This window comes from Coptis chinensis, chromosome 4 (genome assembly GCF_015680905.1).
Source record: "Coptis chinensis isolate HL-2020 chromosome 4, ASM1568090v1, whole genome shotgun sequence".
Lineage (NCBI taxonomy): Eukaryota > Viridiplantae > Streptophyta > Magnoliopsida > Ranunculales > Ranunculaceae > Coptis > Coptis chinensis.
In genome coordinates this window covers 104,722,966-104,747,711 of record NC_141459.1, presented here as the reverse complement: position 1 = coordinate 104,747,711, position 24,746 = coordinate 104,722,966, and the positions used below count along the sequence as shown (strand labels likewise).

General features: G+C 42.1%; 1 protein-coding gene across 1 annotated transcript; it reads left to right on the top strand.

Moving 5' to 3' along the window:
- Positions 1–7,907: 7,907 nt before the first annotated feature.
- LOC147506553 (putative disease resistance protein RGA1) lies at positions 7,908–12,648 on the top strand. The gene is made up of 6 exons (XM_086605790.1): positions 7,908–9,408; positions 9,469–11,105; positions 11,192–11,304; positions 11,653–11,751; positions 11,837–12,205; positions 12,369–12,648. Exons 1-2 carry the CDS (start codon positions 8,111–8,113, stop codon positions 10,904–10,906), a joined length of 2,736 nt encoding a protein of 911 aa, XP_086461916.1. The 5' UTR covers positions 7,908–8,110; the 3' UTR covers positions 10,907–11,105; positions 11,192–11,304; positions 11,653–11,751; positions 11,837–12,205; positions 12,369–12,648.
- Positions 12,649–24,746: the final 12,098 nt, after the last annotated feature.

Sequence of the window (24,746 nt, the reverse complement as noted above, 5' to 3'; positions counted from 1 at the left end):
GTTGATGAGATGGTCTCAGTGCAGATGTCCATTTATGCTGGTTATGGTGATTGATCCCGATAAAGTTTCAGCCTTAGGCATTAAGACTCCATAGTCAATGGTTATGGAACCACTGTCTGTGCGAATGTCCTTTTTTCAATTGGTGATAAAAACAAATGTTTTTAGCTTGGGCACCAAGTATCCCTGGTATCTGCATCAAGCCATCAACAAACCATTTTCAAAGAAGTTGAATTAGGTACATCTCCCCTGCGTCTAAACTATTCTTGATGCAAACCTTGCAAATATGCAAGGCGTGATGTCATCAATAAAAGATTCTACACAAGTATTCAATTGGAGAGATGCTACAAAGAAAGAGATCTCACAAAGAAATTCTTTTTTATAAAATTGTACAGTGTAAACAGTGATTTAAAAGGCCTTGTCGATTCATTTCAACAATTTATGTTGCAAGTATATGGCTTCCCTTGTGGATATATGCTTCCAAAACAAAATGTGCTGCGATAATATATAATTTGGTACCTTTTAACTTTCTTTCTTGCATCTAAAGTTCTAAACCAGCCTTTTTATGAAACATTTTTATGGACAGAGATAAAGTACGAATAATTTGATTTTTAATTTTCCTGAACGTGTGTGATCAAGTTGCTAAAAATGCGTGCCGCCAGGGATGTCCTAAACCAAGGTTGGAGAATGCAACACCGAAAGGGATTTGTTTCTCACAGCAATTTCAGTCTTGCACATTTAATTTCCATTAGAAATTTAGGACGATGAGACTATATAGCTAGAGAAATTCTTTTAATAAGAGAGCTTGATGCTACTAGGCTATCCTACGAAATTGCATCATGCCAATTCGTTATTTTAAAGCCATGTGAGACTCATTTCGATAGTTTTACTCCCAAATATTGTGGGGTTATCCTTGTGGATTCCCAATGAAAATGGAGAATTGTCTTTGGAGTAGGCTTGATTACAACAAAAGGGTGCTATAAAGAAAGACTCCCTTCTTCCCCAATGCAGCAGTCGGTGGCCCTTGTCCTGAATCCTGATTCCTACCGTTAAGCAAATGTGTAACTGTTCCAATAGTAGTAGTTGCCTATCCTTAAAAGTTGAATTAGGGAGATTTGAGTGATCAATTCACTAGTGTACTTTTAGTTTTACCAACAAAAACAAAGAATTCAATAGACAGAGAACACAAGCGACTGGTATAATTTTCTTTAACTATATATAAAAAAAAAGGTATAATTTCTTTAGGATGCTCTCCCTAAAAAATGTTTAAAATGGATTAGTGATTTAAAGATGTTCCGACTTCAAAGACAAGCTCAACTTTATTAAAACTTAAGCAAAGTTCATTTCAAAGACAAGCTCAACTTTATTAAAATTTGAGCAAACTTCAATTTTGAAGACAAGCTCAACTTTATTAAAACTTGAGCAAAGTTCATTTCAAAGACAAGCTCAACTTTATTAAAACTTGAGCAAACTTCAATGAACTGTGGTTATTAGTGGTACACAATCAACATGGCACACACATTGGACACAAGTATATCGTGGGACGCTAATAAGGATTGGTGCACATAAAGGACACAAGTATATCATGCGGATGCCTTTGCCATCAGCACCTCTCTTCGCCATTTGAACATGGGTACCATTTCCTCATGATCTGGTAGGTTTTCTGTGATGACTGGAACTTCCTTGAAATTCTTTATCCAGGTCTTCAAACATGGAAACTCTTGGGGTTCATAACCTTTACCCCTACTACTTCCTCTATCACTCCAAACCATTGAGCTAAAAATCTCATGACCAAGTCTACTAGGCCAATCTCATCACCTCCCAAAAATTTCTTCTCTCCAAGGCCACCGTGTTCTTCTATGGCTCTCAGCATCTCTAGACAATCTTTTGTCGCTTTGTCTCGTTTCTCACCAGTTGTTAAAAAGAGTCCAACAATATATGAGAACTAGAAATTAACCAAAATCGGCATTTCAGAAAAATCTGCATTTTAGCATGAAAACAAGATGAATATGCTAATTGAAAACAAGACATTTCTATCAAATCTAAAAGAAACCCATTTGGAGCTTAAAAAGATCATATTCAAGCCCATAAAACCTGGTCAAAATGGTCAATTTTTGGTAAATTCTGGTCAAGTGACTGGTATACTTTCCATCATACTCTTCCGTAACACAAGTGACAGGTATAGTTTCTTTATTAGGATGCTATCTCCCTAAAAAAAACATTAAAATAGATTGGTGATTTAAAGATGTTCTAACTTTGAAGAACAAGAAAAATTAAAATAGATCGGTAACTTTTGGTTAACACAAGTAACTGAAGGAAGGTGCATTTGCTCTTTCTATTAGAATTCAGATGAACTAGAGGGCCTCTTCAGAAGTATTAATGTCGTAAAACATTTGGTAATAACCCAAAACTAAATGATGATAAAACGATGCATTGCAGTCGGGATGGTAAAGGGAGGGTTTCTGTTAGTATGTGAAAGAGAATGGGTAGAGAGGAGAATTTTAACAAAGTAGAGTTTTATTGAATACTTGAAGCTAATTGGCTTGATTACAAAAGTGAGTGGGAGGGCATGGCTATTTATAGCTCACACATCCGACTTTAGCAAGAGTCTAGTAACTTCTTGCTTGAGTCTTATCTACTTGTTTCTAGAGTTGTCCACTAGATATTTCTTACTTTAGTCAAGTAGATATTTCTAGTATTTACAAGTACTAGATATTTCTCATATGTTCTTACTATATGTAGAACAATATGGAGAATTCTAGATGCTAAGTGCATTAATTTTAACACTCCTCCTTAATGCACTTTGGTGTTACTCAAGTAGAAACGAGTTATCTCAAATTTTGGTCTTGCTAATGCCTTGCGTGAAGATATCCGCAATTTGCTCATGTCTTGCAATACTTGAGCTCGATCTTTCCTTTTGGTCGATGCTTCACGAAATGAAGTGATACTTGATAGCAATGTGTCTTGCAGCATTGATGAGAATGAATGGATTTTTGCTATTGCTATAGTACCGTGTTACGTGAGGGATGCCGCGATTTTTGTTATGTCCTTGAAGAGATTCTTGTTATGGGGTTTTTCTTTAGCTTCTTTTAAGCGACATGTCCTTGAAAATTCTTCTTTAGCCAAATTGCTTGAATATCTTGTTTTTTAGCTTTATATATGAATATGCCGGATGAACAAAAGAATGATCTTGTTTCTTAGAAGCCCATGAGAATCATTCGAGAAAAGAGAATGCATAGCCTCTCCTTGTTCTTTTCATATCATCAAGCTTTGGGTATGAGCGAGGATTCAAAAAGAACCCATATAGCTTTGGGTATGCGTTCCTTTGAACCATATAGTATTGAATCAATCGCCCCCTTGTGTATTTAGACGGGTTTTTAAACCTTGATAGAAGGTGTAGCATACATGATGTCGGTTCCTTGAAGATAAAACTTGATAAAGAACTTGTAGACATACATGATGAGAAAGATTTGGTTAGAAGATAGAGTAGACTACCTTTTGGACCCATCTTCTTTGGACCCATCTTCTTTTCTGAATTTCTCATTGGTGACAAGCGGAGTAGCGACAGTCTTGCACCCGTACATGTTGAACCTCTTTAAGAGATCCTCAGTGTACTTCTTCTGGCATATGAATATTCCTTCTTCTTCTTGACTTACTTCAAGGCCAAGAAAATAGTGCATTAACCCAAGGTCGGTCATCTCAAATGTCTTCATCATATCTATTTTGAAATCTTGAAGTATTTTCTCATCATTCCCAGTGTAGATAAGATCATCTACATATAGAGAAACAATGAGAGTGTGAGAGTTACCTTGAGTCTTGATGTAGAGTGTTGGCTCACTCTTACTCCTCCTGAATCCAGAATCCATGAAGTACTTGTCTATGCGACTATACCATTGCCGAGGTGCTTGTTTAAGCCCGTACAAGGCTTTTCTTAATCTTAGAACTTTATCTTCATGACCTCGCTCGATGAATCCTTGTGGTTGCTCCACAAAGATTTCTTCTTGTAGTTCTCCATTTAGAAAAAGCGGAAAGCTTGACGCCGAGTTGATAGATTTTTTCCAACTTTTTTGAGCGCCTATTGCTACAATGGTTTTCTTATTGTGTCGAGCCTTGCCTTTGGTGCAAAAGTTTCATTGTAGTCGATGCCTGGCTGTTGAGAGTAGCCTTTAGCCACAAGCCTAGCTTTGTGTTTCTGAATTGAGCCGTCGGTATTAAATTTGGTCTTGTAGACCCATTTAACACCAATCACATCTCTATTTTGGGGACGCTCTACAAGTTCCCATGTCTTATTCTTCTCAATTGTGTTTATTTCTTCTTGCATAGCTACCTTCCAAGCCTTTTGTCTTGAAGCAACTTCAAAGCTTTCTGGTAAAGCAGTGAAGTTACATGTCTCATATATATCTTTAATTAACTTTAACTTCTTCCTTGGCTGTTTTTCTGGAGAAGAATCATCTTCACTTGATGAAGAGTCTTCTTCTGATGATGTAGGTGGCGTGCTTTCCTCAGTATCTTCTACTTGTATTTGTCCTGGAGTCTTTTGATGTACTTCAGGAACTACAATAGTCCCTTTTTCCACCTTGTCTTCATCAAAAGTTCCATAAATGCCTCGTGAAACTTCGACATCTCGACTAATGATGATCTTCTTAGTCTTAAGATTGTAGACTTCGATAGCCTTTAGGACCGAAAGTACTATATCCCATAAAGATACCCCTTGTTGTCTTTTCTTCTAGCTTATGCGGCTTTTGAATATGTGGAATATAGAATATGCATCCATATGCATCCAAAACTCGAGATGTCGGGAAGGTTTCTTCTTATTCCGTGCTTCCGGGGGTCTTGTCTTGAAGTGCCTTTGTTGGGCACCCTGTCTCAGTTAAGTAAAACACGCAGTTGTAACGCTTCAGCTTTGTAATGTTTTTGGCAGACCCTTTTCATATAGCATTGTTCTGGCCATCTCCATGATGGTTCTGTTCTTCCTTTCGGAAACTCCATTTTGTTCTGGAGCATAGCCTACCGTCAGTTGATGCTCAACTCCTTCTTCTTGACAGAATTTGTCAAATTCTTTAGAGGTATATTCCTTACCTCTATAAGGAACGAAAGCACCTTGATATAGTGGCCACTTTGTTTTTCTACATAGTTTTTGAATTTCTTAAATACATCAAATACCGACTTTTGGTGTAGAAAATACACCCATGTCATTCTTGTATAGTCATCAATAAAGAGGATGAAATACCGCATTGGTCGGAAGGATGGAGTCCTCATCGGTACATGCAGACATCTGTATGTACGAGCTCCCAAGACTCCTTTTTTTCTCCATGCCTTTCAGATTGGAAGGGTTGCCGATGTTGTTTTTCGTAGAACGACCTTCACATACACCATTGATCTCTTTTTATGCTAGGCGGATCTCTCATCATATTTTTTCCGATGGAGAATCTTTAAGGCATGAAAGTTGAAGTGGCCAAACCTTTTATGCCATAGCCATGAATCTTCGGGACGCTTTCATGGTCAGTGTTGATGTATTGCCATCGCAAGGGAAAATTTCTATTTTCCATCTTTACTTTGGCAATTACCTGATTTTTGTCTTTCTTATCATAAATAACGATGAATCTCTATCAAAATTTAGAGCATAACCATTTTCGATCATTTGACCGACACTTAGCAAATTATGCTCCAAGCCGGGAACTAGTAAGGCGTCACTTATATATTTAGTTCCCTTTTTAGTTTGGATAGAGATCGTACCTTTTTCCTTTAGCCCGCACGAGTGTGCCCATTTCCCAATTTGACTTGAGATTTTATTGACGTGTCTATGCTTTGGGGAAGATGGTCTTGTTCCCAAATCATATGATTCTTTGCAATTGCAAACTGTCGACATACCATGTGTCATTCTTTTCTTCCATAGCAGCTTGGCAAGCATAAAAGAGTTGCTCGTCCTTCTCAACATCTCCTCGAATAATTCACGCGAATAATCTTTTTCTTGGGCGACAATCTTCTTCAACATGGCCAAACTTTTTACTTTTTTTTGCAGGTTTGTGGTTTGCCACGATACCAACAATCTTTTCTAGGTGGCTTCTCTTGTTGCGGATGCCACAAGGTGAGTAATTTCTCTTCTCCTTTAAATCTCCTTTTATTTATTTTTTTCTCCACGATTTTTATGCTCTTCTTTAGATCTCGAGACCTTAAATTGAGCTTTGATTGCGCTTTCAACCGAGCTTTCTTCACGCCTTTACTCAATCTTTGTTCATAGACTTCTAGAGAACCCATAAGTTCTTAATCACGCATTGCAGTCGTTATATCTTTTGACTCTTCTATGGCAGTCACTATGGGATCATATTTATCGAAAGAAGCCCGATTAATATTTTCTACTTAACGACCTTGTGGGGTTATATTTTCACCATATGCTCGCATTTGATTTACTATCTCCTTCGGTTTGGAGTAGTAATCTTTAATGGTCTTAATCTTTCATCTTTATATTTTCTAAATCTCTTCTTAAAGTTTGAAGTTTGACTGTTCTCACCTTAGCATTGCCTTGGAACTCCTCCTTCAAAGTGTTCCATGCCTCCTTCGCGTTCCCAAGCAAAGACCCATAATTCAAGCGGAAATATAGTATCCCCTAACTGCTTGTTGGATGATGTAAAGAGCCTTTGCATCCTTTTGCTTATTTTCTTTTTAATTGAGTTTGTTGTTCAGTCAACAGTCAATGCGGCAACATCTTGTGGAATAGTAAAACCGCTATCGACCATGTCCCACAAGTCTTGAGACAAGAATAGAGTTTTTATTTTGATGTTCCAAAAATCATAGTTTTCACCATTGAAAATTGGAACTTGAATAGATGATTGGTTAGGACCGAAGGTTGACATTATGGATCTTTTAAAAATAGTGTTTTGGAAGTTGAAAAATGAGTGGTTGATAGTGAATCCAACGACCAACTATGGCTCATACCAATGTTAGTATGTGAAAAAGAATGGGTAGAGAGGAGAATTTTAACAAAGTAGAGTTTTATTGAATACTTGAAGCTAATTGGCTTGATTACAAAAGTGAGAGTGGGCATGACTATTTATAGGCTCACACCACCGACTTTAGCAAGAGTCTAGTAACTTCTTGCTTGAGTCTTATCTACTTGTTTCTAGAGTTGTCCACTAGATATTTCTTACTTTAGTCAAGTAGATATTTCTAGTATTTACAAGTACTAGATATTTCTCATATGTTCTTACTATATGTAGAACAATATGGAGAATTCTAGATGCTAAGTGCATTAATTTTAACAGTTTCGGTTGATGATAACAAATATACTTTTGATAGACATGAAAGAACAAGCATTAGTATATATGTGCAAAGTGCCCAATCCGTACAAGGAAGAAATCTATCTTCATCTGGATGACAAAAAAACCTCTACACGGTGAGTCCTATTTGTGCCATCTCATCATATGGTAGAGTATTGGAGTTAATGACACGAATCCTACTTTGACAATCGCGTGGATCCTATTAATGGAGGCAAGGATCCACACAACAAACAAGAAGATTCATCTATGTCTCTCACCTTACAAGACCTATGATTAGCAAATTGCAAAGTGCTCCCCAACAACTTGAAATTGGTTACCATGCACATCAATAAACGTTCCATTTCTTCAAATGAATAGACATGGTGTTCAATAACCAAAGTTTATCCTCCATGAATTCGCATGTGACTTTCAAGTGTGGGAATCATCTATTTTCTCTATTAACAAGAAAAGAATACATTTTTAGTCATTTATCAAAAGGGGTTATGCAAAATTGAGGAAATGAATGGAATATATACTTTGAAGTACCTTTTTGAAGGAAACGTCGGTCAAAAGGATCTAAGTTTCGGATCATGAGAAGAGAAAAGTTGAGGTTGTGGTGGGTTTAAGAGGTGTTAGTTATTTATAAGTTGAAGTGAAGTTGAAGTCATTAGTGCTTGTGAAGAGGGAAATGAATAATTCATTTGGCTTTAAATATTCGGTTCCTCCACAACAAAAAATATCCACTTTTCCACAACCTAACATCAATATTTCATTCGAGCTCCATTATATCTCTCCTTGATTTCGTCTTCCTTCCCTAAGCATTTTGTATCTCCTTGATTCAAAAAAGAAAAACAAAAATGGCTGAAGCAATAGTTTCTACTGTCATAGACCAGTTGGCCTCAGTCATTGGAAAAGAACTTGAACATGAGGTGCGGTTAGTGGTTGGCGTTCGTAAAGAAGTAAAAAAATTGGAGACTAAACTCACTCTGATCAGAGCGGTACTTGAAGATGCTGAAAAGAAGGAAATACATGAAAATGCAGTAAAGATTTGGTTGGAAGATCTCAAAGATGTGATGTATGATGCAGATGATGTATTGGACGAATGGAACACACGGATTCTCATCTCACGAATAGAGGGATTTACTGCTGATGGCTCTCACGTTGCTAACAAGATGTGTTCCTACTTGTTATCTCCGTGTGCTTGCTTTAAACATGGTGGTGCACGCTATGATATTGCTCATAGGATTATAAGAGAAAGACTTGCTGAGGTTGCTCTCACCAACAAGGACCAACTACACCTCCTTCCGAGTCATAGTCACGCAGAACCTCAACAACCTCCACAATTCACTAGCTCTATTGTGGATGTATCAGAGGTATTCGGTCGGAATCTTGACAAACAAGAGATACTTAGCATGCTGCTATGTGAGACTAGTCAACAAGAAACTCAGGTCCGTATCCCTATCTTGTCAATAGTTGGAACTGGCGGGTTCGGTAAGACAACTCTTGCGCAGCTAGTGTATAACGAAGAAACTATCACGACCACCTTTAAGCCAAAAATATGGGTTTGTGGTTCTGATCCTTTTGATCGTGAAAGGGTTGCTAGAGAAATCATTGCACAAGCTACTAGAGAGAAGCTACCAGAAGATGTGGTTGGGTGGGAACTTTTACATCAGCATTTGTGCAACTCAGTAAAGGGAAAGCGGTTTTTGCTCGTGCTAGATGATGTTTGGACTGGAGATTCCGGTCTTTGGGAGTCATTGAAGCTATCTCTCAATGGTGGTGAGCGAGGAAGCAAAATCATCATCACCACACGTAACGAGGCAGTTGCGACAACGATCGGTTCAATTTATATACACAGGCTTGCACAGTTATCCGACGATGGCTGTTTGGACTTATTTAGACATATAGCTTTTTGGGGAAGAACACAACAAGAGCAGGAAAGATTGAAGGGAATTGGACAAGAAATCACAAAGAAATGCAAAGGTGTTCCACTAGCTGTCAAGACATTAGCAAGTCTAATGCAATGTAAACGAGCAAAAGAAGATTGGACAGATGTATTAAAAAGTGACGTTTGGGAAACACAAGAGAAAGGTTTTTTACCTGCTCTTCTATTGAGCTATCACGCTTTGCCGTCAGTTTTGAAACGATGCTTTATGTAATCGCGGCAATCTTTCCGAAAAAGACCACAACATGGAGAAGGATCGGGTTGGTGAAGCTATGGATGGCTCAAGGTTATCTCGGCTCTTGGAGCAAGAGAGCTAGAGAGGGTTGGTGTCGAGTATTTTGATGCTCTGGCGATGCGTTCATTCTTCCAAGATTTTAAGAAAGACGATGATGGAAACATTGTTGAATGCAAGATGCATGATCTCATACATGACTTTGCCGAGTTCCTCACAAAAACTGATTTCTCTGTTTTGGTGAATAATGAGAAAATTAGCAGTCACAAGATTCGTCATTTGGCAGTTGATGATGAAGAGAATCCATCTATCTATGAAGCGAAGAAGTTACGCACGCTATTGGTAGGAAAAACATCCAAGTCGGTACCTTTTGCATTACACAAGTTGACATGTCTTAGGACCTTAGACTTGAGTCATGCATACTATACACTGGGGGAATCTGCCCTTGAAGGACTTCCAAGTGAAGTGAATAGATTATTACATCTTCGGTACCTTGATTTGTCTAGCAATACAAGACTGAAGGAATTGCCTGAGACAGTGAGAAGTCTAGTTAATTTGCAAACACTTAAGCTTAACCGTTGTAGAAGTCTTTGCAAACTGCCAGAAGGAATTGGAGAGCTTTCTAACCTAAGACATTTGGAAGTTAAATACACTTACTATTTAAAGTGTTATCCTAGAGGAGGCATTGAGAGATTGAGTCAGCTTCGAACATTAAGTAAGTTTGTTGTGAGTGATGGAAGCAGCAAAGGGTCTGTGATTGGAGAACTAGGAAATCTCAATTTTCTAAAAGGAAGCCTATCTATTACGGGGTTAAGGAACGTAAAAAGTGGGAATGAGGTTAAAGAGGCACAATTGCATAAAAAGGAAAATATTTCAGACTTGGTGTTGAATTTTGAAGATTCAGAGCCAGATATTGGACACGTCAGCAGCGAAGAGGAGATACCAAGGATGGAAGGTGTTCTTGAAAATCTGGAACCACATAAAGAAAGCTTGGAACGATTGGAAATACGAAACTATGTTGGCTCCACGCTCCCTACTTGGATGAGGATGATGTCCAATATTACATGCTTGTACCTTCGTAATTGCCCAAATTTGAAGGTGGAACCGCACTACCTTTTTCCTCCTCGTCTTGAAACTCTGGTGTTACGGGAAGATGTAGGTGTTCTTTCAAAATCGTTAATGTCCCTCACCCACAACAACAACCTCAAGTCTCTTTTTATCGATTCTCTTCCGCATTCCTCTCTCCCCCAAGGATTAAACCAACTCACGTCACTTCAAAAATTGACTTTTTTTGGATGCGATTTCCTTGATTTCAAGCCAGAGGAGTTGAAACCACTCACCATGCTACGCGAATTGTACATCCAGGGCTGCCCTATTTTTACTAGGAGAGGAATTAGCAGAGAGGAGGACTGGAGCATATTAACCCACATTCCCAAGATCCTCATTAACCATCCAGGGCTGCCTTATTATTACTAGGAGAGAACTTAGCAGAGAGGAGGACCGGAGCATATTAACCCACATTCATCCTCATTAACCGCAAAGATATTAAAAGAAGCAGAAACTGAGTTAGTTCTTCTGGCAGAAAATTAAATTTTTCATTTTTCATTACACAATTGAACGAAAACATGAAGAAGATTTGGTGTTTTACAGAAGCCCAATTGAACGAGAAGAAGAGGTCCTTCCCTTTTTCTTCATTTCAGTATTCATTAATTATTTACTTTTTCAATTAATAATAAACTTTTTTATCTTTTATCTCTGTAGGCTTGCCATCTGTTGTGCTTATTATCGAAAGAGCTTCTGGGAGATTTTTAGGCATGTGCTCAGATGTTCATTCCAGTAACTTCACCTTTTCTTGGACAAATTCTTGATTTCAGGTTCTTTACAAGTTTGTCGTCATAAAGCTTTTCATTCATTTTTTTTTTACTTTTGCATGTGGGTCATTTTTTAACACGTTTTCTCCGTATAAGCTAGTTAGAAATAAAGATCCTGATGATTGTTTTTTTAACACGTTCGTAAAATAAGTAAAGACAAGTGTTTTCGGTTTATAGTTTGTTTTTTGCTTCCTTTGCATTTAGCTATTGACTTAATTACACATTTAAAATTTTGAATTACAGTAGAAAAGATGCCGATGAATAATTTATTTGTGGCAATTACTTACTAGGGAAAGTAGATATTTTAGTTTGTCAGTTAATATAAACCTAGTGGGAAATGAAACTTTGCAGGTGCGATCAACTGCGAGAACTTGTTATCGGATGTGTACAAAAACTTGGCCAGAACGTTCCAGGCGTCTATTCTCATCTTTTGATCCTGTCATTCAAAGGGTATTTGTTTCCATCTATTCATGGGATCCCTTAGTGATGATATGAAAACTTAGTGCTTGCATTGATGTGATGCATTTCCGTATAGGTTATAAATGAAGAAGAAGGTGGTGTCCACAGGAGATATGCTTCTCCTTCACTTCATGATAGAAGGGTGCAATCATTGCGTACTCCATCCCAAACACCTACTTCTAATGTACCTGGGTACAGAACTTCTGCAATTGTTGCAATAGACAGGAGTGCAACTTATTATCGAAAAAAAAGAAGACAGGAGTGCAACTCTGCCCTCTCTCTTCTGGTCTTGTTTTATCGCAAGCAAAATCTTTAGGAAAAGGTACTGAGAGAGGTCTTGAAAGTGGGCTGCATGCAAGTAAACAAGAAGTTAGTGCTATTGAAAGCATGCTGAGAGGTTTGGATATATCTGACAAGCCTTTGCGATCGACTAGCTTGGACCATGGTACGGAATGTTTCAGCTCAAGTACATACTTAATATTACACTGTAATTATTCATTCTGAATAAGTTTATCCATACAGAACTTTATTTTAACAATTTACTGCATTATGGATTTATTAACCATTTCTTTAATGTCTAAGCTTTAATCACTGTTCCCCTAGTGCAGGAGTTGACACTCCATCAGCTCGTGATCCACCATTTCCGCTTGCTGTTCCTTCTTCAAGTCATCTCATGGATTCAGTGTTGGCAGATTCAACTGCCTCCAATATTTCTAGAGGTAGTAGTCAGAGCAGTGGGTTAATACTAGTTGCTCATCTTTGTTGCGACTTCTCTAACAGAATCTGCATGTTCTGCCTTTGCAACCAGGTTATTTCTGCCCAACACTATCGAAAGCTGTAAAGACAATGAAGAAGGGAGAAAAGGTTCTCCTAACAGTGTATAATAAGTTATACGGTTATACCCCTTTGTTTGTTTAAGTGTGATTTATTTATGGGAAAAAATATTGTATAAGTTTTGATGTTAGATAATGTGATATTAGAATGAGTGATTATAAATGTGATTATACCATCTAGACGTTGGATGGATTTTGTCTAATTTGATTAGTGGTTTGGAAGTGTGTTTGATATCCAAAGTCATTTGTAGCCTCTTTCACTCTTTGAGATATAATCTTCAGTGACTTGCATGTTGTATTAAGATATAAAAAGCAATCTACCTCTGTTAGTTATCAGTGTAGGATTGTATTGGGGTCGACTCTAGTTGAGCTTTCGTATTTTCAATTTTTTGATATTTAATGTTATATATTATTTAGGTGTTATATGGATTTTTTTCGACCTTAATTAATGGTTTTTTATATCTTAAAGCATCTGCTTTGTCTTTGAGATATGATCTTGATTGACTCGCATGTTGTTATTAATAAACTAATAAAGTGTTGTTAGAAGGTTTAATACCTCTTCTGTTATGCCGTTGCTGCCGCTGTTTATATTCCTTTTAACAAGTCAGTGGAATTAATTGAATGTTGTGCATTTTTATGCTAATCACTAGATTGCGTTCCGTATCTCTCCACATGTGTACTCTGATCTTAGGACTCGGACATTCCTTGTTCATTTTTAGAAATGTAAACACTTTGATTGCCCTCATTTTTTTTGTAAGAAGCTTTTTCTTAGAAAATGGAGACTACTTCACTCTTTTGGTTTAGTCAGTCACTCTTTTGCCTAGGGACTGGCTCGTCTTACAGTAAAACAAGTTGAGCTTCAACATGGTCACGCTTATTTCTTTCTAAATAAGCCCGAAGATGTGGTCAGGCTTGACGTACTCATCTTGCAATATGTACGAGCTCGAGCGAGCTGAACTTGACTTGATCCACTGTAGGATGGTAATGAATTAGAACCTAGTTGAGCTTCATTGTGTTCAAGCTCGGTTAATTTTCTAAACAATAGTTTCTGCTGTCATAGACCAGTTGGCCTCAGTCATTGGAAAAGAAGTTGAACATGAGTTGCGGTTAGTGGTTGACGTTCGTAAAGAAGTAAAAAAACTGGAGACTAAGCTCACTCTGATCAAAGCGGTGCTTGAAGATGCTGAAAAGAAGGAAATACATGAAAATGCAGTAAAGATTTGGTTGGAAGATCTCAAAGATGTGATGTATGATGCAGATGATGTATTGGACGAATGGAACACACGGATTTTCATCTCACGAATAGAAGGATTTACTGCTGACGGCTCTCACGTTGCCAACAAGATGTGTTCCTCCTTGTTATCTCCGTGTGCTTGCTTTAAACATGGTGGTGCACGCTATGATATTGCTCATAGGATTAAGGACATAAGAGAAAGACTTGCTGAGGTTGCTCTCACCAACAAGGACCAACTACACCTCCTTCCGAGTCATAGTCACGCGGAACCTCCACAATTCACTAGCTCTGTTGTGGATGTATCAGAGGTATTCGGTCGGGATCTTGACAAACAAGAGATACTTAGCATGCTGCTATGTGAAACTAGTAAACAAGAAACTCAGGTCCGTATCCCTATCTTGTCAATAGTTGGAACTGGCGGGTTCGGTAAGACAACTCTTGCGCAGCTAGTGGATAACGAAGGAACTATAGCGACCACTTTTGAGCTGAAAATATGGGTTTGCGTTTCTGAACCTTTTGATCGTGAAAGGATTGCCAAAGAAATCATTGCACATGCTACTGGAGAGAAGCTACCAGAAAATGTAGTTGGGTGGGATCTTTTACATGAGCATTTGTGCAACTCAGTAAGGGGAAAGCGGTTTTTGCTCGTGCTAGATGATATTTGGACTCGAGATTCCGGTCTTTGGGAGCCATTGAAGCTATCTCTCAATGGTGGCGAGCGAGGAAGCAAAATCATCGTTACCACACGTAACGAGGCAGTTGCGACAATGATCGGTTCAATTTATATACACAGGCTTGCATAGTTGTCCGACGATGGCTGTTGGGACTTATTCAGACATATAGCTTTTTGGGGAAGAACACAACAAGAGCAGGAAAGATTGAAAGGAATTGGACAAGAAATCACAAAGAAATGCAAAGGTGTTCCACTAGCTGTCAAGACATTAGCAAGTCTAATGCGATTCAAACGAGCAAAAGAAGATTGGACAGATGTATTAAAAAGTGACGTTCGGGAAACACAAGAAAAAGGTTTTGTACCTGCTCTTATGTTGAGCTATCACGCTTTGCCCTCGGCCGCAAAAGGATGCTTTTATGTAATCGCGGGCAATCTTTCCGAAAGACCACAACATGAAGAAGGACCAGTTGGTGAAGCTATAGATGACTCAAGGTTATTGTATAGGACGTACACATGACCTAGGAGGTTAGTGGTGACAAGGGGACCAGAGGCGTATAGCGGGAAGATTTGTGGTGCACAGATCAGATCCGCGGTATATCCCAACCGGCCGAACCGCTAAACGTGGAGAGTGGGAGAGCGGCACCAGGAACTGCAAGGTAACCGCTGCGGTACGTGGAGAAAGAAAAAGATACAAAAGAGAAAGAGAAGAGAGAAAAAGAGAAGAAAGAGAAAAAAGAAAAGAAAGACGAGAGAGAGGAGTAAGATCAGAGGTTGTAATCACAGTCTATACATTTTGGCGCCGTCTGTGGGGATCTAGCGAAAAATGGCCACCATAACAAAAAAGGGGGTAGGAAGACCTAGGAAAGAAGTTGTCCGAGAGGTAGTAGAGGAAGAAGTGAGTGAAGAAAGAGAGGTGAGTAGAGAGGAAGACATATCTGATGTGGCGGCAGACGCCACCAGACTTATGCAAGAAGAAATAGTCAGGTTAAGAAACGAGAACGAGGAGTTGAGAAAGGAAAGAGACACCGCACAAGATGACATGGAGCATGGGGATCGCCGGGGCAGTGAGATGGAAGGGGAGAATGAGGTGTACCAGTCTAGGGGAGCAGATACGGTAGAGGGCATCACGCTGGAAGTGGTACAGGCCATGATCGAGAAAGATAGAGAAGCTAACCGTGCGGTAGAAAAAATGAACCAAAGTGCGCGCCAAAAAGAGGTTGTTAACCTCAACAAGAATCCATCGGGCGGATTCGACCGAACTCGAGGTACCTAAGAGATTCACCAACCAAGATGAAAGGTATGATGGAAAGGCTTAATCTAACCGATCATTTGCATCATTTTAGACAACAGATGCCACGGGCGGGGAAAAATAAGTATGACGGGTCAAGCACAAGATGATGTTCCCGCAAGCCTTAAGGGGGCGCTTCGGATTGGTATTACCGCCTATCTTCGCGAGCATCACCAATTTGAAGAACTAGAGCGAAGCCTTCGCGGACCATTTCATCCACCGTAAACGGAGAGTAGTGGATATCGCGCACCGCTTTTAACATCAAACGAGGTCACCGGAGTCGTTAATGGAGTTTTCGCAGATTCAAAGAAGAGACCCCGAGGGTGGAGAATCCGGAAGAGCATACCGCTGTCATTGCGATTTCAAAGACGGCTTGAAGCAGGGACTAGGGTGCACGAATCGTCCAAAATCGAAATCACCACTGCGACGCCTGCACTCCAAAGGTAGAAAAGTATATTCGGTAATTAAGATATAATGCAAAGAAATGCGAGGGAACAAAAAGATCGGGAAGGCAAAGGCAGCGATGGATAGAGACGCACGTAAGGGATAGGGTAAAGAGAGAAGAGAAAGAAGCGGGGATCCAACAGAGGGAAAGACGCGGACCGCATGATCCGAGATCGGAACAGAGAGATATTCGTGGAAAGAAAGCCGCATCGGAGATAGAACAAACACCTCTTAACAGCCACTAGAGGAAATCTTGCCACTCATCGGGCGGGCCGCAGATTATGAAGGACCGCTGAATACACCGGAGAGATTGAGGGAAAACCATTTTGTGCTTATCATCGATTAGAAACCACGCCACTAACTAACGTTATGCTTTGAAATGGCTGGTGGAAAGAATGATCGGAGAAGCGGGATGCTTAGAGAATACGCCGCGGAGGTTCGGCCATGCCATGCCGAGAGAGGACAGTTCCCCGCTAGGATCTTGGGTACAATAAATGTCATTTACAAAGTGGAGAGACACTTGGGAGAAATGCCCACCGACAAGATGAGAAGGACCGCGAGCTTGCAACAGGTTAATGAAGTGACAAGCATGACGCGGTTAGTGTCAGGAACCGCGATTGCAGTGGGAAACATAACTTTCAATTCAAAGACCTAGAATCAGTGATTTCGCCGCATGAAGATGCGTTGGTGATTACCATAGCAATGGGTAATTATCTAGTGAAGCGAGTGTTGATAGACTGCGGAAGTTCAGTAGACATGTTGTTCATAGGGGCCATGGAGGAGATGAATATAGATAAGGATCAGTTGAGGGTTTCTCAGACTAATTTGTACGGTTTCAATGGAAGCATGACAAAGCCTATAGGGGAAATAACGTTGCCGGTAACTGCAGGTCCGACGACGGTTTTCACCAGATTTATGGTGGTAGATACCGGGTCCCAGTATAATGCCATTCTAGGAAGAAGATGGATTCATGAAATGAAAGCTATTCACGACCTATTATCAGGTCATCCGCTTCCCCGCGAAAGGGGGGGTATACGAAATAAAGGGAGACCAGGTCGCGGCTCAGAATATACACCAAGTGACGGTAAAAAGTATGGTCCGTGGAATAGAAAGTGAAAGACAGAAGAATGACAAGGGAGAAGCGTAGCAATTACAGGAAGTCGTACTCACGGAAGGATGCGAATCTCATCAGAGACCAAAAACTCTGGATGAGATAGAGGTCGTGAACCTGGGGGTGGAGGAGGAAGAAAAATTTACTTCAGTGGGAACGGACTTGCCAGAAGAGTGGAAATTCAAGCTGACACAGTTATTAGCAGAGAATGTAGACATATTTGCTTGGGCGATTGAAGATATAACAGGAATAGATCCAGAGTTTGCTTGCCATCACTTGCACATGAAGGAGAATGCGAAGCCTATAAGACAGAAGATGAGAAGCCGAAGACCCAAATACGCCGGAAGCGGATTCGCGGAAGAAGTTATACTTTAGGGATGCGGGTATAATCGAGCGTAGGATGTACAGAGTGGTCTGTCCAACGTGGTCGCGGTTCCAAAAAAAAGAACGCAAGGTTCGAATGTGCGTGGACTTTACAGACGAAATAAAGAGTGTCCTAAAGATCAAGTATCCTATGCCGCTGGGTGGATGAGTTAGTAGACGTAATGTACTGGTTTCAAGATATTCTCTTCATGGATGCTTCCATGGGATATAATCGTCGCCATGTTTGGCCCGTGATCAAGAAAAGACTACCTTCGTGGTGGAAGGATGAACGATTGTTATACAAGAATGCCTTTTGGTTTGAAGAACGCGGGGCTACATTTCAGCGGGTTGGGAAAAAAATGTTCAAAACAAGATTCGAAAAGGGCATGGAAATATACATTGATGATATGGTGGAGAAGAGCATGTCGGAAGAAGAGCATTTAAAGGGTCTCCGTGAAACTTTTCACATACGCGGAAGCATAGTCCAAGTCGAACCCGTGAGAAATGCACATTCGGGTATCTTCGGGAAGTTCTTGGGATATATAGTCACGATCGCGGAATTGAGGCCAATCCCGAAAGCAAATTAGATCCCTAGTGGAGATGCCGCCCCTCGAATGTAAAGGAAGTGCAACGGTTAGCGTGCAGAGTCGCTGCATTGAACAGATTTATATCCAAATCCTCTGACAAGTGCGCATCGTCAGACGCTTTGTCGAGAAAAACGCCAGATTTTCAATGGACCACCGAAGCGAGGAAGCCTTCCGTGAGTTAAAGATTTATTTGGGGAAAGCCCCTTTACTATCACGCCGCCAGAGGAAGGAGAGATATTGTACCTCTATTGGGGGTATCGAGCACGCCGATAAGTTCAGTTCTGGTGCGTATTGTAGAGAAGATAGAGAAACCGGTTTATTTTCTGAGTAAAACCATGCTAGCCGCCGAGTCGCGATACAGTAGAATTGAGAAGTATGCTTTAGCGTTGATGTTCTCCGCATTAAAGTTGAAACCCTATTTCGATGCACACTCAGTGGTAGTGATAACAAATTTGCCTCTCAAGCAAGCGTTGAAGACAGAGAAGTCAGGGAGAATGCTGAAGTGGGCGGTGATGCTTAGTTGTTACGAAATCAAATACCAGGTTAGAACAGCGGAAAAAGCGCAAGCCATGGCGGAGTTCCTAGCGGAGTTTCCGGCCGAGGATCCCACTGGGGAGAAGAAATGGTTATGGATCGTGAAGAAGAATCCGGTCGCGGATCCCTTGGACCCATGGGATATGCCGAACGGTTGGAGATTATTCGCGACGGATCGCCTACGCATTAACGGAAATGGATTGGCGTGGTTTTGGTGACTCCGCACAACACAAAATTGGAGTTATCAATGAAACTAGGATTTGGCGGCTTCTAATAATGAGTCCGAATATGAAGCAGTTGATAGCAGGTTTGAACATGGCACGTGATCCGGGAGTAAGCGAAGTTATCGGTGTTCTCGACTCCAATTTGGTTATTTGTCGATGAATGGGGATTTGTGGCGCTGTTGTCCAAGAATGGCCCGACATTTAGAGGTTCTCCGGACAAAAAGCCCAAGAAGTTCAAAAGATTCAGTTTGCTCATTTCAGTCGCGGTGAAAACAGACATGCGGACGCTTTAGCATTTGTGGCCGCGGTGCTTCCAGGAACAGAGGGTCGTTCTATTGAAGTAAGAGTTTTACACAAACCGAGTACAACGGAAACTGAGAGTGTATGTTTCACCGTTGAAAAGGAGATAGGTTGGATGACGCCCATTAAAACTTTTCTTATGGGAGCAGAGATAGAAAATGCCAAGGAAAGACGCCAGATGGAGCAGATTAGCCAACGATATGTTTTGTTGGATGGGGATTTGTACAAAAAGAGTTTCAGCGGCCCCCTACTGAGATGCATAGGGCCGCAGCAGGTGCAAGAAGTTTTGGCCGAAATACATGAAGGGGATTGTGGAAGTTCATCACCGGTCGAACCACCTAACCCATAGATTGATATCGCAGGATATTTTTGGCCTCATATGAAAAAGGATGCATGCAGAGTATGCAACAACTTGTGAGAAATGCCAAAGATTTGCCCAACTAATCCATTCCCCGCAGAGCCACTCCATAATGTGTTTAGTCCGCGGGTCGCTCGCCATGTGGGCACTCGATATAGTGGGGCCGTTGCCGCCGGGCAAGAGAAGATTTATGTTGGCCGCCATCGATTATTTCACCAAGTGGGTAGAGGGAGGGGCTTCCAAGAAGTCAAAGAGGAAAATGTGAAGAAGTTCCTCCGGGAGAACATAATATGCAGATTCGGGTTTACCCCATACAATCATTGGGCGGATAATGGAACACAATTTATCGGAGGAAAAGTACGCCGATTTCTTCAAGCCTACAAGGTGAAACAAAAAATCTCGACGCCCATATAATCCGGAAGGGAACGCTGCCGAAGCATCAAACAAAATCATCATGGACAATTTAAAGAGAAAACCGGAAGACCGAAAAGGAGCGTGGGCCGATGAATCAATCATGTGTTATGGGCTTATCGCATTACACACCGCTGACTTCGACGAAGGAATCACCATTCGCGAATGGCATATGGCGTAGGTCTGCCATACCCGTGGAAATGATAGAGGAAACGACAAGAACCAGGGCCGTGGAAAGGGTCTTAATGAAAACATATTAGCCAATCGAAGTGGATATAATGGAGAAAAAGAGATACCGCGATAATGACCGAGGAGTATCATAGAAGGTTACAAATGACGAAGATGACAAACGAAAGTGAAGCCGCTGGAATTCAAGGTTGAGACTTGGTGCTGCGGGCGGTTACACCCGCCACAAAAAAGAGAATGACGGCAAACCGGGACCCAACTGGGAAGGACCGTGATGTCGCGGACAAAGAAAGGGAAATTCGGTACTTACAAATTAGAGACCCGGCGGGTAACGGTGGAGAAACAATGGAATATAAGAATGTTGAAAAAATTCCATGAGAGGAGCAAAGGTGTAGCTTTCATTGAAACAAGCATCCTTTTTGTGTAATGTATATATGTTCTATGCGTAAATTTTAGTCAATGAAACAAAGATTGCATTCTTGGCTCAATAACTTGCATAGAAATTAATCGACATGCCAGAAGGCGGAGCCCTTCGCAACATCCAATCCATCTGGGGGCAAACCGAGCCGCCCTATCAGCTTCACAGCCGCTCAAAGACAGCGGGGACGAGCCCTTCAGGACTGGAGTCCGAATCCTAACCGGGGTAAACCGAAGCCGCCCCTATCGCTTCACAACCGCTCAAAGAGATGGGGACGAGCCCTTCGCTGGATCGGTGGAGTCCGAATCCAGCTTGGGGTAAACCGAGCTGCCTCTATCAGCTTCATACCGCTCAAAGACATGGGGACGAGCCCTTCATGGACTGTGGAGTCCGAATCCAGGGGGGCAACCGAGCCGCCTTATAAGGCTTCACAGCCGCTCAAAGACAGCTGGGGACGAGCCCTTCGCTGGATCGTGGAGTCCGAATCCAAATTGGGGCAAACCGAAGCTGCCCCTATCAGCTTCACACCGCTCAAAGACAGCGGGGGACGAGTTCTTCGCTGGATCGTGTGGAGTCCCAATCCAGCTTGGGGCAAAACCGAGCCGCCTTTATCAGCTTCATACCGCTCAAAGACAAGGGGAACGAGCCCTTCGTGATCGTGGAGTCCGAATCCAAATGGGGGCAAAACCGAAGCCGCCTCTATAAGGCTTCACAGCCATTCAAAGACAAATGGGGACGAGCCCTTCGCTGGATCGTGAGTCCGAATCCAAAGATGGGGTAAACCGAAAGCCCCTATCAGCTTCATACCGCTCAAAGACAGCGGGGACGAGCCCTTCGGATCTGTGAGTCCGAATCCAACTTGGGTAAACCGAAGCTGCCCCTAACAGGCTTCATAGCCGCTCAAAGACAGCTGGGGACGAGCCCTTCAAGGACCGTGGAGTCCAAATCCAAATTGGGGCAACCCCGACTAGCTTCACAAACCGCCCAAAGCGAAGCGAATGAGGGCAAACCTAACTTGGGTAAAATGATGTAAATGGTAAAGGCAAGAGGAAGAGAGCTTTTCACCGACAAAGGTAATCAACTAACAAGGGACAATCATATCTAATGTCTAGCTGCCGAAGTTTGGAGTTGCAAATGAAAGGGGTTAAGTCAATGTAACATATTGATCAATAGCTTTATACATAAAGAAGATCAAAACACGCTTGTAATCAAACACAACGAAAAGCAAATACTTTGCAAAAGGAGCACAAAAGTACTAGCTACAAACACAAGTTTCCTGACCAAGATAAGATAATTGTTTAATTATTACAAAACCAAGGCCATCTACAAAGAAAGTAAGCCGAGTTAGGTTACTACTGCGGCGCTGTAGTCGGTTCTTGAGGGGTAGTATTTTCATCTTCACTAATTGGGATGCTGGCATCTTCATTCGCTGGTATTGGAGAAGGGTCAGCGCCAAGGATGGGAGGCGTGACATCCGTGGTAGGCGTCTCAACAGCTTCAGATGGTTCTCCAAGGGATGATGTCCCTACAACTGGAGAAGGAGGTGGGAGTAGTCTGCCGGCAGCGCTAAGCTGATCAAGTTGTTGTTGCAGTTCGCGTTTGATCTTTTTCGTAGCCAGCGCTCGAAATCGCTCCGCGGCCTCTTGTACAGCCTTATCCACGGCAGCTTGAGTGGCAAGCCTCTCCGTCTCTCGGAGGCTGTCCATTTTTGAATTGACACCCGCTACGTAATCACGGTGTCTGTCCTCAGCTACCTGGAGTTCTTTGTGAAGCTTGACTGCCTTTATCCGGGTCGCGTCCCCCTCCTTCTCCAGCTTTTACGCATCTTTGCTTTCCAGCCGCCGTGGCCGTATATATCTCGTGGCTTTGCCGCGGCCCAAACTCTCCACGGTGCCGGGTCGTAACCACGCAAAGACATAGCCAATGTCTAGACTCAGCTGCAGAGACACAATAAGTATAAGAGCAGCACAAAGAATGGAGAGCTACCATGAACAATTGGTAGACACTACCCACTAGCCCAAGACATACCTTTTCCCATCCAAAGGTAAATGGAGGCCCCGGGGAAGCAACGGTACCAAAGATCTCCATAAGCTTGATCCCGCGGCAGGTGAGAGCTGAAAAATAAAGAGGCGGCTACGGCTGGGTTTTCCAAAGCCGAGTCTCGTGTCGTCACGTCGCGGTCCCTCGCCTTAAACTTGGGATGCCACACCTCGGCAGGCCCAGAGGTTACAGGACCAGCCGAAGACGAATCCTGTCTAGGGCGGCGGGCAGATACAACAGACCTCGGAGGTTCATTACGGCCTGTAGTTGGGGAAGGAACGGCGGCTGAAGTTTTAGCCCTTTATGGGCGGGCTCTTATTTGACAAGTCAACAGGAGCATCCCCATCAGAGTCGCTGTCCCAAAGCTTGTATTTGTTCACATCCATGGCAGTGGCAGATGGAGGAGCGGTAGTAGTAGCAAAATCGTCCTCCCACTCAGCCACACGAGTGTAGGAAGGAGGAACGGTTTCCGCGGTAGTAGCTTTTTGTTTTTAGTAGCCGCGCACGCTGAGAGCAAGCAGTTCGGGGAATGGGAGATTTTCTTGGTATAGTTGAAGGTCTTGTAAGACTAACGCTTGTCTTTTGAGGTAGGGATGGTTTGGGCTTCCTTTCTTTGGGGGGCAGACGGACAGAGGGGCCTTGGTATTTACCAATGTTTTTAGAGAAGCGGTCAAGTAACGAGGTGTGGCTTTTTCCGGATCAATGCCGAGGACTTCACAATCGAACTACCGAAGTTCGCGCGGAGGATTGGAAAATTTCTGAGTAAACACCGCTGTATATTTGGGATCGCTAACTGGTCTCCAGCCTACATCACAAAGAGCAAAGACAAATTAGTGACGTAAGAGAGATAAATACCGCGAATTCTAATGGCTTACTTACCACTTGTTAGGAAATGGAGATGCCTCGAGAAACTTCCCGGAGGGAGGTCCACGGATAAAAATTTACCGCATTACATACAACTGGGTACCGATGCCAAACTTTGTCAAGTGGTAATGTGGAAGAAGGAAAGACTTCTTTCGAGGACGGGTGCAAAAGGATCGGTATCCCACACCCCCAGCTTTAGTGCTTTTCTTTATGTAGAAGTGGGCAAGGATATCGCGGAGTTGTATTTTGGGGGAGTGAGTCTCATTGTAATGATTGGCGGCATACATAACACGCCAGAAGTTACCTATGCCCTGACACGGAGGAATGTTGAAATGGTTACAGACCTCGACGTCAAGGGGAGTCAAAGGGAAACGTAAGCCGGCTGCTATCTGTCCTACAGAAGCTACTAGATAACCAGGGCGCGGCGATACTAAATGAGGAAAGTGGGTGACGCCAGACACATGTTCGAGATTAACGTCACCAGGAATGCCGTAAGCAGCCTTAACGGCATCTAGATTTGGTCTGCGGTAATAGGACGGCTGGGATGACAGAGAAGGTGTCCTACCGGAAGTAGAGGGAACCGCGGTGTGATCGAGTAGAGTTTGAAGCCGGGGATTCAGATTCGTCCGCGGATCGATGGCTAGATCTAGGGGTAGAGGAGCCAGATTGGCCTGACGTGGTGGCAGAGGATTGGGTGGAGGAGATGACCTCACAATCCGATGAAGGCATAATGGAAACAGTGCAAAGAGGGAAATTCAGAAAAAGATGGACGCGCAATCTAGGGAAAGAAGATAATGAGGAAGCAACCTCCAAAATAAACAGTGAATGCACAAATAACGAGAGGAAAGGAATTGAAAATAAAAGACAAACCTGAAACAAGAAGGCCAAAGCAATGGGAGCGTAACCAAGATGTGCCGGATCTTTACGAAGAAAATGACGACTGGAAAGAAGAAGATGTTGAAGAAGATGAAGTGGAAGTTGAAGAGAAAAGTGGAGAGGGTTTACTGTTGAGGGTTTATGAGGGTTGTGAGAGGAGAGAGAGATTTAAGCGGGATTTGAGGGGGCAGGGGCAAAAGAGTAACTGACCGACAGAGAACCAAAGGAATAGGGACGCGTGT

Bases quoted from the DNA above. Each gene is read 5' to 3' on its own strand.
- LOC147506553 (XM_086605790.1), top strand. From the start codon at position 8,111: ATGGCTGAAGCAATAGTTTCTACTGTCATAGACCAGTTGGCCTCAGTC. The intron at 9,409-9,468 runs GTAATCGCGGCA...GGGTTGGTGAAG, and splicing joins GTTTTGAAACGATGCTTTAT to CTATGGATGGCTCAAGGTTA.